The sequence below is a fragment of the Perognathus longimembris genome, chromosome 2 (assembly GCF_023159225.1).
Source record: "Perognathus longimembris pacificus isolate PPM17 chromosome 2, ASM2315922v1, whole genome shotgun sequence".
NCBI lineage: Eukaryota > Metazoa > Chordata > Mammalia > Rodentia > Heteromyidae > Perognathus > Perognathus longimembris.
In genome coordinates this window covers 48,374,812-48,387,335 of record NC_063162.1, presented here as the reverse complement: position 1 = coordinate 48,387,335, position 12,524 = coordinate 48,374,812, and the positions used below count along the sequence as shown (strand labels likewise).

General features: G+C 43.9%; 2 protein-coding genes across 12 annotated transcripts in view; both read left to right on the top strand.

Moving 5' to 3' along the window:
* Usp54 (ubiquitin specific peptidase 54) overlaps positions 1 to 3,428 on the top strand; it is a 32,025-nt gene extending 28,597 nt beyond the window's left edge. For 5 of the 6 annotated variants that reach the window (XM_048339037.1, XM_048339039.1, XM_048339038.1 and 2 more), the window contains 2 exons: positions 755 to 941; positions 2,113 to 3,428. In XM_048339037.1, coding sequence (XP_048194994.1) covers positions 755 to 941; positions 2,113 to 2,675 — 750 coding nt within the window. In that variant the 3' untranslated portion in view covers positions 2,676 to 3,428. Of the gene's footprint in view, positions 1 to 754; positions 942 to 2,112 lie in introns of those variants that run through there. The other variant, XM_048339041.1, reaches the window with a different exon arrangement.
* A 1,656-nt stretch (positions 3,429 to 5,084) lies between these two features.
* Ppp3cb (protein phosphatase 3 catalytic subunit beta) overlaps positions 5,085 to 12,524 on the top strand; it is a 56,850-nt gene continuing 49,410 nt past the window's right edge. For 4 of the 6 annotated variants that reach the window (XM_048339027.1, XM_048339025.1, XM_048339026.1 and 1 more), the window contains exon 1: positions 5,086 to 5,300. In XM_048339027.1, the coding sequence (XP_048194984.1) occupies positions 5,216 to 5,300 (85 nt within the window). In that variant the 5' untranslated portion in view covers positions 5,086 to 5,215. Of the gene's footprint in view, positions 5,301 to 5,471; positions 5,807 to 12,524 lie in introns of those variants that run through there. The other 2 variants (XM_048339022.1, XM_048339028.1) reach the window with 2 other exon arrangements.

The following is a 12,524-nucleotide window of genomic DNA, read 5'->3' as shown; positions in this document are numbered from 1 at the left end:
CTGAGGATCAAGATTGGAAGCCAGCCCAAGCAAGTAAATCTGTGAGGCTCTTAGCTCCAAAAAAACCAAAACAAACAACAACAACAAAACCCAAGGGGCTGGAAATATGGCCTAGTGGTAGAATGCTCACCTCCTGTACACGAATCCCTGAGTTCAATTCCTCAGCACCACATATATAGAAAAAGCCGGAAGTGGCGCTGTGGCTTAAGTAGTAGAGTGCTAAAAGAAGCCAGGGACATTGCTCAGGCCCTGAGTTCAAGCCCCAGGACTAGCAAAAAGCCAGAAGTAGAGCCATGGCTTAAGTGGTAGAGCACTAATCTTAAGCAAAAAGAACAGTGCTCATGCCCTGTGTTCAGGCCCCAGGACCAGCAACAATAAATAAATAACCAGAGTTTAAAAGGGGTGGACTTGTGGCTTAAGCCGTAAAACACCTCCCTAGAAAACGTGAGACCCTCCCTAATCACCAAAATGCCAGAGAGAGAGTGAATCAGAGAGGGAGAGAGACAGAGGAGAGAGACACACACACACTCAAAAGTTGAGGGATATCATGAAAGTGATGAAGAGACCACCTAAAGTTTGTAGTTTCCTAAAAGGGTTCACAGAGTGCCTGAGTAAATTGGATCCCTCTCTAGAGTAAGCCATGCTTGTGCTCTGCTTCCCTTCATTTCCCTCTGCTCGCCTCATTGTGTTTACCCAACCATATCCTGCTGTGTTAATCCTCATCTTTATGTTTTTTGTCTTGTCTCATTATAAGGATTCATCACACGTGAGGAAAAAGCCTTTGGAAACCGAGCATCGTTGTTCCAGCTCCTCTTCCCTCCCTGTCATCCATGACCCTCCCATATTTCTCCTTGATTCCCAAGTCTACCCTTCCCAACCACAGTTCCTGTCCCCAGATGTCCTGATGCCCAGCGTGGCAGGGGAACCCTGTAGAACCCCAGGTAACTCCTCCCAATCTAATATTACAAGCCAAAATGTGGTACCTTTCTAGGGAACAGTAAGGGTTAAATCTGTACATCTGTTGAGAGGGCAGGGTGTCCTAAGAGGGAGTGGTATATAAGGACATGAATTCTGCTTTAAGATCTAGTATTGATCTCAATGAATTATTACTGAGTCATTTCTTAGGCACATGGTTTTTAGGCTGAGGTCTAAACTGGCACTCCTAAGAATCTACATACTCATATAAGAATGAAGTGTATCAGTATTGACAGGATAATCTTTTTAATGACCAAGAGGAATAACTTATCTTTGGGATCCTCCCAAAACAGAAAGTGTTATGTCTATCAGCTAATTTTCTCTCTTATTCACTGAGTCTCAGCTGAAGGATAGTGTAGGAGGACAAAAATGAGTGGGAGACTAGAAAGACATTCTACCTGGAGAACCCATGTCATGGGTATAGACGCAGATGATCATGGGGAAGATGAGCAGCATCATTGACTTTCATTGACCCTCCACAGTAAAATAGCCTCCTTTTCCTCCTCACGGTCTGAATCTGCAGCTTAACGCTGTGGTTCTCAATAGGGGAAAACAATACTACTGATACCTAATGGGTAGAGGCCAGGGGTACTGATATATATCAAATAATGAATAGGCAGTCTCTCCCCCCTCCCCAACAAAGGACTATCAGTCTGTTATCACTAGTGCCAAGGTAAGTAAATGTATAGAGACATTGTATATCGTGTATTTGGGAGTAATGTTCTGAACAGAAGCAGAGATCTCAGCCATTAAGCAAGAATTTAAACAGGCAACTAGAATGAAGGGTAATTGCTATAGTAAAGTCATCATCATTACATTAGTGTATTTGTTGTTTTGGGGATGTTCATGTGTGTGCGTGCGTGTATATGTGTGTGTGTTGGAGTGATTACACTGAAGTGAGGTAAGTATGGAAATATTTAAGAGACTATTTCACTTGCCCAAGCTGGAGATAAGAGACTTGATTTTGATTACATTATTAATTTAAAAAATAAAGTGAAAACAAAGGTAGGTTCTTTCTTTCCGTGTGTGTATGCTTTTGAAGGACTGAAGTTGGGTGAAACAGCCAGGAATGATCATCAGGAAAGGAAAATTATTTTCTTTAGATGTTCAATCTTTAAGTTTCTTTTTTCTTTGCAGGAACATCAAGGAGTGTCCAGCAGTTTCTGGCTCTGTGTGACAGGGGTGAAACTTCCCAAGGGATCAAGTACACAGGAAGGACTTTGAACTACCGGAGTCTCCCTCACCGTTCCAGAATTGATGCCTTCTGGGAACCCTGGTCAGAGACCCACCAACACTTTGGGGCCAGATTCCTAACTACTGCAGGAAGCAAACCTCAGCCAACCCACACTACCACACTACCAGAAAGAAGTCAGGGTCTTCAGGTTCCTCCTGCTCAGGCTGAAGGGGATCTTTTTCATTCACCCTCTCATCTACCCATTGTTCACCCTATGTCCCCATCACCCAGCAGTCTTCATTTACCCCTGAGGTCAGCTTGGAATTCAGGTCCTATTCCAGGGTCCCGAACACCTGGTCCTCGAAGAGTAGATATACCCCCAGATGATGACTGGAGGCAATGCACTTATACTTCCCAATCTAGGAACAGGAAGGCAGAGGAAGAAAGGTTGTTGTGTGTTCTAGCAGAGGTTCTTGGAAGAGAGCAGAACAAAACTAGAGTCCTGCAGCATAGTAGCTGGTGGTAAGGGTCATCCCATTTGTCTCCTGGAGCCACACTCTTCTCTGTAAAACATAACTGGCAGAGTTGCTTATGCTGCATCTCTGCCATAGTTGTACTATTCTCATCTCAACACAGAATTGGCAGTTTCTCCCTGGGGCACCAGGAGCCTCTAAAGAGACCTGGTCCTTTGAGAGGGAATATTTGAAATTCCAACTTTAATTCCCATACTAAATTGAAGCAGCTGCCATTTTGTATTTGAGCCACTTTAAAGTTGAATCCATTATATTGTTCTTGATACTAGTCATTAGTGTCTTATGGTCATTTCTGGATAGTAATACCCCACCTCTACCTGAGGTCCATTCTTTGGTCTCTACTATCTTCCCAACTTACACACTTAAAAAAAAAAATCTGCCTAACCCTATTATCTGACCCTCTTCCCCATTTCCCATCCTAAAAGGTACACGTAGCCTTGTGGTCATGGTGATGACCATGACCACATAATTCAGGGCAGCACATCTGCCCAGGTATTATGGGCCTGTCAGCCTTCCCTGTGCCCTACACCATAGGCCTAGAATATGGAACTGCCAACATAACATTTGCCCTTCTAAACAGATATAGTCTGGCACATTAACATATCCTCTTGTCTTCAGCAGCAGAACCATTACTGCCACTTGCTCATTCACCATTGTAAATCCTCAGAGTCTGCTGCACTATTTTAGGGCAAAACATACTTTTTGTAAAGTATTTTTCATTAATAAATCTATATGATAGTTCTATTTAATTCCTTGTCGTTCTTTTGTATGTTGATGCTCTTTTGTATTGGGATGGGAAGGCCAAGATATACATATAAAGGGATTTTTTACTTAAAGGAGTGAAAGGAGTTGAAGGACATATACTCAAGGTGGGAGTCACTGGGCCCTTGGAGTACTTTTCCTTGTTTCTGCTATCATGTTTGCTTTCCCTTTCCTGCTAAAGGTACTCAATACATAACACTCCATTTTCCTACTCCTAAGGCAGATTTTCTGGGCACACTAACAAACTCACTCCTGGTGTCAGTACTGTTGGTGGCCTCCTGCTGTGTTACAAGTTTGTGATGTGCTCAATTCCCACAGTCCTCAAAAATAACCAAAGATTGATGGCTGGAGGTATAGCTCAGTGATAAAGCACCTTCCTAGCAAGGGCATGACCTGTTCAGTATTCATACTCCAGAGAAAAAAAGGAATTCCTTTTGCAAAGAATGCCCATTGAGGTTTCTCTTCCTGAAGTCTCAGGAACTTTGAGATTGACACAAAGTAGAAGACAATGCTGAGACTTTTTTTCTATTTACCTGATTATTACCATCTATAATGAACATATTCTGAGCACATGTTTTATTCAGCAGCATGTCCAGGAATTTCACACACCATGCCATTTGATGTGAGAAGCCACTTGCATTCTATACCCTAAAGATAAATACATCTTAATAGAGAGGCTGGTCTCTGAACATGATTTAGTACATGTGGTATCAGACTCTTCTAGTCATTGTTGATGGGCAGTCTTGTTCCTCAATCTCCTACCCCATGAACATTGGTTATATTGTGTTTCTATAAAGGTCCCTTAGATCATCTGAAGCTCAGATTCTGTGTATGCCCACAAGGAACTAATTTCCTGTTTACCCCATTGCTGCTTTGGCACCACTTTGGTGCCAGTACTTGGGCTTCAACTCCATGGCCTCACACTCTTGCATAGTTTTTTTGCTCAAGGCTGGTGCTCCACCACTTGAGCCCACACCTTCACTTCTGGCTTTTTGCTGGTTAATTGGAAATAAGGGTCTCACAGATTTGTCTGCCTGGGCTGGCTTTGAACTGCAATTCTCAGATCTCAGCCTCCTAAGTAAACCATCAGTGTCCAGCCTCTCTGCCTTTCTAAATCAAAAGAGAGGCCATTTCCTTTTTAGGTGAATCCTCTAAGATTCTGAATATATCTTGGTGTCATTCCCTTGCTCCCTCTTGCTGCCTTTTGATTCTTAACCATTGGATCCTACACTGCTTCAGATGCATTCTTATTTTGTGCCTTCTAATTCTAAATACAATTCTAAGCTCTAAACTTGAGCTTTTAAATTCTATTTAAAACTCCATTCTGAATGGTCATGTTTTTGCCTCTGTCTCTTGCCCATCTTAAAGTATTCAGGTCTGGTGGGTAAATTGTTACACATTTATTTTCTCTATTGGTATGATGTTCTGAGACTTGATTATGTATCTTCATTTTCTGGGAATTCTGTGAGAGTTTTTCCTTACACATATCACTGTAATCCCTTTCCTAGCAGTCTTGTTTCTACACATTAAAAACTTAAACTTGATCCCTTGGCTTGGTCCCGTTTCTCTACTAGCTTCAGTAATTTTGCCCAAGTCCCTGGAGCCCGCCCCGCCCCCGCCCCCGCGCGCGCGGTGCATGCCGGTCTTCGCCCCTCTGAAGGGAAAGAGGTCCGCCATGTTCCCCGGCGGCGCCGCCGCTTGGCTCTGTTAGCCGCCGCCCCCGCCCCCAACCCCGCCCGGCCCAGAGCCTAGCCGAGCCCCGGGCCCCAGCATGGCTGCCCCGGAGCCGGCCCGGGCCGCACCGCCCCCGCCCCCGCCCCCGCCACCCCCTCCCGGGGCTGACCGCGTCGTCAAAGGTGAGAAGTGGACGAAGGCTCCAGGGCCTGGCGTGGGGAGCCGCGGTGAGGGCGGGCGGGAGCCCGGCCCCCGAGAACGGGCCTGGCCGGGCAGGCGGCCGAGTGACTGGCTGCCTCCCTCGGGGAGTGGCCCCTGGGCGGGCCCCTGCTGGGCTGGGCCGACTCCGTCGGTCTCCCGCTCGTCTTCAGGCCGGGGCGGGGGTTTGGCTTGCTGGATTTTCTCGCCCGAGAGTCGCGGCTGCTCGCAGTCGTGAGCCGGCGCTTTTCTTACTCGGCCTGTCAGAGTGGCGAGGGAGCCGCAAGCCGCTTCCGGCCCCGCGACAACTGCTCCCTGGCTGGTCACTGCAGACCTAGGGGCCCGAGACCTTCAGCCACGCCGCGCAGGGCGGGCGATGAGCAGTCCGAAATCGCTTGGGCTTTGGCCCACACCTGCTCCCCAGTGACAGCCATCCGCCCTATCCGCGCCTCGCCCGCGCCGGCCGCAGGGGTTCGCGCTGAGCCCTCAGGTGCCACCCCGCGCGGAAAATGGGGGAACCGAATGGGGTTGGACAAGGGTGAAGGGTCCAGGATGGATTGAGAACCCCAGATTTATAAGTACAGAGGCGGGGGGCGGAAGGGGGAAGCAGCATGGCAAGAATCAAAAGAAAAAGCCTCATGGATAGGAAGAAATATTTACTTAGACAAGCATCCACACTCTTTGGTGGGAAGGGGTTTTACCCTTCTTCTCTAAACATACACCCACACACTGTGTCCCTAGAAGAAAAAGTTAAATGCTCTCTGAGCTAAGGAAGAATTTATGAGTGTTTGCCCACAATAGGCAAGCAGACTTATTTAAAATAGGGAAATTGGAAGCTAATTGAGAGGATTCCAAGCTCTGTTGGAGAGCTCATTAACCTCAAACACTACTGTAGGATTAAAAACCAACTTTGAACTGGTTTTTCTTAACCGTGTAGGTTGGTCTATAAGTTGGCATTTATATTGTTTCTTTTTAAGGATCCTTTTGTTGTATTTTTATATTCAGCTTCTCAAATATATTGGCACAGTGCTTAAACAGCCCAGTTTTGAAGGCTAGCCCTATTTTCCCATTAAAATATTTTAAAATAATATTTTTCTTGTGTGCTTTTTAAATTAAAAAAAATGCAGGCATAACTTCTGGTTCTTAAAAGAATGGTACTAATTTGTACTTAGGCTTATGTGGACTGTAGGCTATTAAATAGTATATCTACTTGGGCAGGCATTGAAATAAGAATAGTTTTCTCAGAAACATTTTTGTTTTGTTTTGTTTTTTGCCAGTCCTGGGGCTTGAACGCAGGGCCTGAGCATTGTCCCTGGCTTCTTTTTGCTCAAGGCTAGCACTCTACCACTTGAGCCACAGTGCCACTTCCGGCTTTTTGTGTATATGTGGTGCTGAGGAATTGAACCCAGGGCTTCATGTATACAAGTGGAGCACTTTACCACTAGGCCATATTCCCAGCCCCCTCAGAAACCTTTTTTAAAAGCAAGGGGCAAGGAGATACATGATAGTTCAGTCATCTATCCTATCAAGAAATCCTGGAGTTTTAGAGGAAGCATTGTCTGCTGCTTCCTTTTCTTACTCTGTGTGTGTGTGTGTGTGTTCATTTTCCTGGGCACTTTTCACTAGACTTAGTAGATGAGGTAACTAGTCACATTCCAGAACAATGATTTTACTTTGTCCTTATGCTTGTGAATCCAGTTCTTTATATATAGTAGTGTTTTTCATACACTGCCTTAATGCAAACATAAGGCAGAATGCTGAGGAGTAAGTTGCATCCAAGGCAGGCATATTTAGTTTTTGGTATAGAATAAAGGCTTTTTGCTTTTGGTAAATAGAAAATGAGCTTGTTAATATAGAAAAGTGTAGTTCAGCTGGGTGCTGCAATCTTAGCTACTCAGGAAGCTGAGATCTGAGGATCACTCTTTGAAGCCAGCTCAAGCAGACAAAGCCTCCAGGCTCTTACCCCCAATTAGCTAGTATAAGGCCAGAAGTAGAGGTATAGCTCAAGTGGCAGCATGACAGCTTTGAGCAAAAAGCTAAGCCAGAGTGTGTGGCCCCCACTTCAAGCTCCAGTATCAGAACAACTAAAAATTTAAGGAGGAGTAAAGTTAAATAGAGCTTCTGTTTATCTTATCTCATGCTCTTACTTGTATCCTCTTCATGGAGACAACTTTCATTTCTTTCTTTTTAATTTTTTTTTGCCAGTCCTGGGTTCAGACCTGGGCTCTGTCCCTGAGCCTTTCTATGCTCAAGGCTAGCACTCTACCACTTGAGCCACAGCCACTTCCCACTTTTTCTGTTTATGTGGTACTGAGGAATTGAACCCAGGATTTCATGCATGCTATGCAAGCTCTCTGCCTCTAAGCTACATTCCCAGCCCCAACTTTCATTTCTTTCTGGTATTGGTTAGCTAATTAGAATTCCTCATATGTTTCACATGTTTGTTTTTTGTTTTGCCAGTCCTGGGGCTTGAACTGTCCCTGGCTTCTTTTTGCTCAAGGCTTGCACTCTACCACTTGAGCCACAGCACTACTTCCGGCTTTTTCTATATATGTGGTACTGAGGAATCGAACCCAGGGCTTCATGTATATGAGACAAGCACTTTACCACTAAGCCATATTCCCAGCCCCTCACATGTTTGTAACAGACTAGTTTGCACTGAGTGTGGAATCTTTAGCTTTCTCTGCAGTTACTGGGAAATCCAGCTTTTGTACAGATCCTGAACAAACCTACTTTTGAATTTCTTCAGGCTTCTTTTTTTGTCTTACATTTGGTTGTTGTACTATAATGTTATACTTGATGATTAGAACACTAGTTGTCTGATCATAAATGATCATTGTGATAGTTTAACTTATTAAAAACCAGGTTTCTCACTGGGTGCAAGTGGCTAATGCCTATAAGCCTAGATACTCTGGAGGCTGAGATCTGAGGATCAAGGTTCAAAGCCATCGAGGCAGAAAAGTCCCCATGAAACTCTTAGCTCCAGTTAACTGCTCAAAAAACCGGAAGTGGCACTGTGACTTGAAGTGATGGAGTACAAACCTTGAGCAAAAGAGCTAAGGGACAGTGCCCAGGCCCTGAGTTCAAGCCCCATGACCGGCAAATAAACAAACAGGTTTCTCCTAAGTCCGGGATGTGCTAGTTTTACCTATGTACCATTTCATATAAGAATATTATAGAAATGTTATTCAAGTAGTCTTTCACTCCCTGAACACTTTCCTTATTGCCTATTAATTTTGTTGTTGTTTGTTTGTGGTTTTTTTTGGCCAGTCCTGGGCCTTGAACTCAGGGCCTGAGCACTGTCCCTGGCTTCCTTTTGCTCAAGGCTAGCACTCTGCCACTTGAGCCACAGCGCCACTTCTGGCCGTTTTCTGTATATGTGGTGCTGGGGAATTGAACCCAGGGCCTCATGTATACGAGGCAAGCTCTCTTGCCACTAGGCCATATCCCCAGCCCTTGCCTATTAATTTTATAATCTGTGTTTTTAGTAAAAAGGCCCACATTTTATGGTTGTATTAGACTTTTAAGGGAATATAGGTCTTTCTGTGTTTAATACCACGTTCCTGTTTTGGAAGTGTGGCTCAAGTAGTGGCAGAGTGCTTGCCTTTCAAGTTTAAGATTCTGAGTTCAAATCCCAGTACTGCTGAAAAGAAGAACTAGAGATTGAGAAGAAAACAAAAAAAGAAAGGAAGGATAGAAGGGGAAAATATCATATGCCTGAAGTTCAATTCTTGTGAAAATTGGGAGCTTTCAACTATATAGATGATTCATGTATAAAAGTGATAAGTCATTGGGGTCTGTGGTTCATGCCTACTGTAATACTATCTACTTAGGGGGCTGAGCTCTAAGGAGCGAGATTTGAAGCCAGAAAAGTCTGTGAGACTTAACCTCCAGTTAACCACTAAAAGTCCAAAGTGGATCTTTGGCTTAAAGTGGTAAAGCACTAGCCTTGAGCAAAAAAACTCAGGCTCTGGGTTTAGCCCCAGAACAGCACCAAAAAAAAAAAGAAAAAAGAAAGAAAGAAAGAAAAGATGAGCTTCTCACAAAAATTGTCAGTTTCATGTCACTATTATGGGTGATTAGCTTTCCTGGTTAGTTAAAAACCATTTCAGTTCTGAACTGAGTCCAGCTAATTGTTCAGGCCAAATTCTTTCTGTTTAAAATTTAATATAGTCCTGCTAGGTGTGGTTTATGCCTATAATCCCAGCATTGGGTAGTGAGAAGGGAGTGGAGATCGAGAGCTCAAGGTCACCTGAGTTACCTAGCTAGACCCAGTTTCTAGCCAGGTTAATATAACCCATATATATGAGGTGAAGTGGTATGTAGCTTTGAAGCTTAGTGAGGGGGTGTAATGGGGATGGGCTTCTAATTCTTTAATTTAGGGCCTTGGTTTCTCCCATTCTCTGCTTGCACTCTGCCACTTACTTGAGCCACACCTCCAGTCCAGCCTTTTCCCTGGTTATTGGTGATAGACTTTCAGACTTTTTTCCTCAGCTGGCTTTAAACCAAGATCCTCAGATCTCAGTCTGCTTAGGAGGTAGAATTACAGGCATGAGCTACAAGCATCTGGCAGTATGTCCCCCCCTCCCCCTTTTATTTTTGTCAGTCCTAGAGCTTGGACTCAGGGCCCTAGCACTGTCCTGGCTTCTTTTTGCTCAAGGCTAGCTAGCACTCTACCACTTGAGCCACAGCTCCACTTCTGGCTTTTTCTGTTTATGTGGTACTTAGGAATTGAACCCAGGGCATCATGCATGCTAAGCAAGCACTGTATATTCCCAGCCCCTTTTATTTATAAGTTAGAAATAAGAAAATGAAAATTAGGAAAAAGATGTACCTTTTGCAGCTGTGCCTTACTGTTATATCAAGTTCCCAAATTTACTTGAATTGTCCAGATAGTTATTTTTTCACAGATATTCATAAAATGCACACTTTGCTATATAGACTAGGTCCCAGATTTGTAAAGCCGAACAATCTTTGAGATTCTCAATTGCTATTCATAATACAAAAATTCACCTTTATGGGCTGGGGATATGGCCTAGTGGCAAGAGTGCTTGTCTCGTATACATGAGGTCCTGGGTTCAATTCCCCAGCACCACATATACAGAAAATGGCCAGAAGTGGCGCTGTGGCTCAAGCGGCAGAGTGCTAGCCTTGAGCAAAAGCCAGGGACAGTGCTCAGGCCCTGAGTCCAAGCCCCAGGACTGGCCAAAAAAAAAAAAAAATAAATAAATAAAATTCACCTTTATCACCTAGAGAATATGTATGTTTTAGCACCTACAATGTCATAGTTTTCTTTCGCATTGAGTGTTTTCACATCTCCTAAGTTTCGTGTTTTTTGTTTTTTTGTCAGTCATGGGGCTTGAACTCAGAGCCTGGTGCTGTCCCTGAACTCATTTGCTCAAGGCTGGTGTTCTACCATTTCTAGCCACAGTTCCGCTTCTGGATTTTTCAATGGCTGATTGGAGATAACAGTCTCATGGGGATATTTCTTCCCAGGCTGGCTTTGAACCTCAATCCTCAGATCTCAGGTTCCTGAGTAGCTAGGATTATAGGCATGAGCCACTGGCCCCCAACATCCCCTAAGTTATATTATTGGTAAATTGTCACATTTTTTCAGATTGAGCCAAAATGCTGAAGTAAGTGTTCTAATTATTTTTGGCTGATATGTTTTATATGGGCAATCTTATGATTCATTTAGGATCTTTCACCAGCTTGTTCACTTATAAGTCTGAGGTCATTTGGCTAGTGGTTTTTAGAACCTCAGCTTTAATAAGGTGCTTATTTTCATTACAGATTGCCAGTTGACTTGTGTCAGCTTTGGGGTCACATAGCAGCTTCACTGTTTCTTGCTAATGTTTAGGTTTTTCTTTTGTATCTTAAAGCAATTTTAATTTTTGCTTACAAGGCCCATTTTGTAGACTTATCTATATTTAAAGTAATTTAATCATACTAAAATAAGTCTTCAGTACCATGTGTCCTAGGGAAAGTGAAGGAACATAGAATATTGTGTAAGTATGTGTATGTGTGTGTGTTTTAAGAGAGGGAAAGAGAACACTGTGGTAACAAGTTGTCTTAGAAGGAGAATGCCAAGTAGAAAATACAGCTGCTCAGAGCTATTGAGTGAATTGACAAGAGTTGTAAGGAAAAGTTAGCTGGCAAGAACTTTGATTTATTAAATGAGGTATGGCTGGGCACCCGTGGCTCATGCCTGTAATCCTAGCTACTCAGGAGGCTGAGATCTGAGGATCCCGGTTCAAAGCCAGCGTGGGCAGGAAATTCTATGAGACTCTTATCTCTAACCACCAGAAACCGGAAAACTGGAAATGGAGCTGTGGCTCAAAGTGGTAGAACATTAGCCTTGGGCTGAAGAGCTCAGGGACTGTGCCCAGGCCCAGAGTTCAAGCCCAACGACTGACCAAAGAATGGGTAGAATTGAAAGAAGCAGAAAGTTAGGACTAAACTGTGTAACATTAAGTACTTACAGAAATTGTACTAGTCATTGGGGATGTAGAATTGAATAAAACATTAAGCAAGATAGATTAGTGCTAGCAGTATAGTGAGGGAGATGCCATTGTAAATAAATAACATAATGGTTTAGGAACGAAGTGTTATTGGAACACTAGCAATTAAGACAGTTGACTGTTTTAATGGTGGAAAAAAATGTACATTTATAATTAGCCAGCTGGACTCAGTGTAGATGATTCCACTTTTGTTGGCAACATCTAAAGCATAATCAGGAGCCAGCTGAACATGTGCTGTATTCTCTCCATCAGGTCTGATTAGGGTATTGGCTTTAGCTATATCAGTGTCAGACAGCTTCATGGTCTGGTTGATCTTATGCTTGTTGGCCTTTACATACACAGTCTGGTTGATCTTATGCTTGTTGGCCTTTACATCCACAGTGAACAGAAGTGTTTGGTTGTCCTCTATCTTCTTCCTGGCTGACTTAGTGGTCAGGGGGAACTTGATGGCAGCATAGTGGTCAAGTTTGTTTCTCCTTGGAGCACTCTTGTGAGGATATTTGGGCAGTCTCTAGAGCTGTAGCGTCTTGGGCCAGGAAGGCGGGTGAAGTGTGTACCTACCTTCCTTCCTTCCTTCCTTCCTTCCTTCCTTCCTTCCTTCCTTCCTTCCTTCCTTCCTTCCCTCCCTTTCCTTCCTTTCCTTCCTTCCTTCCTTCCTCCTTCTCTCCCGCCCCCTCCCCCCTCAGT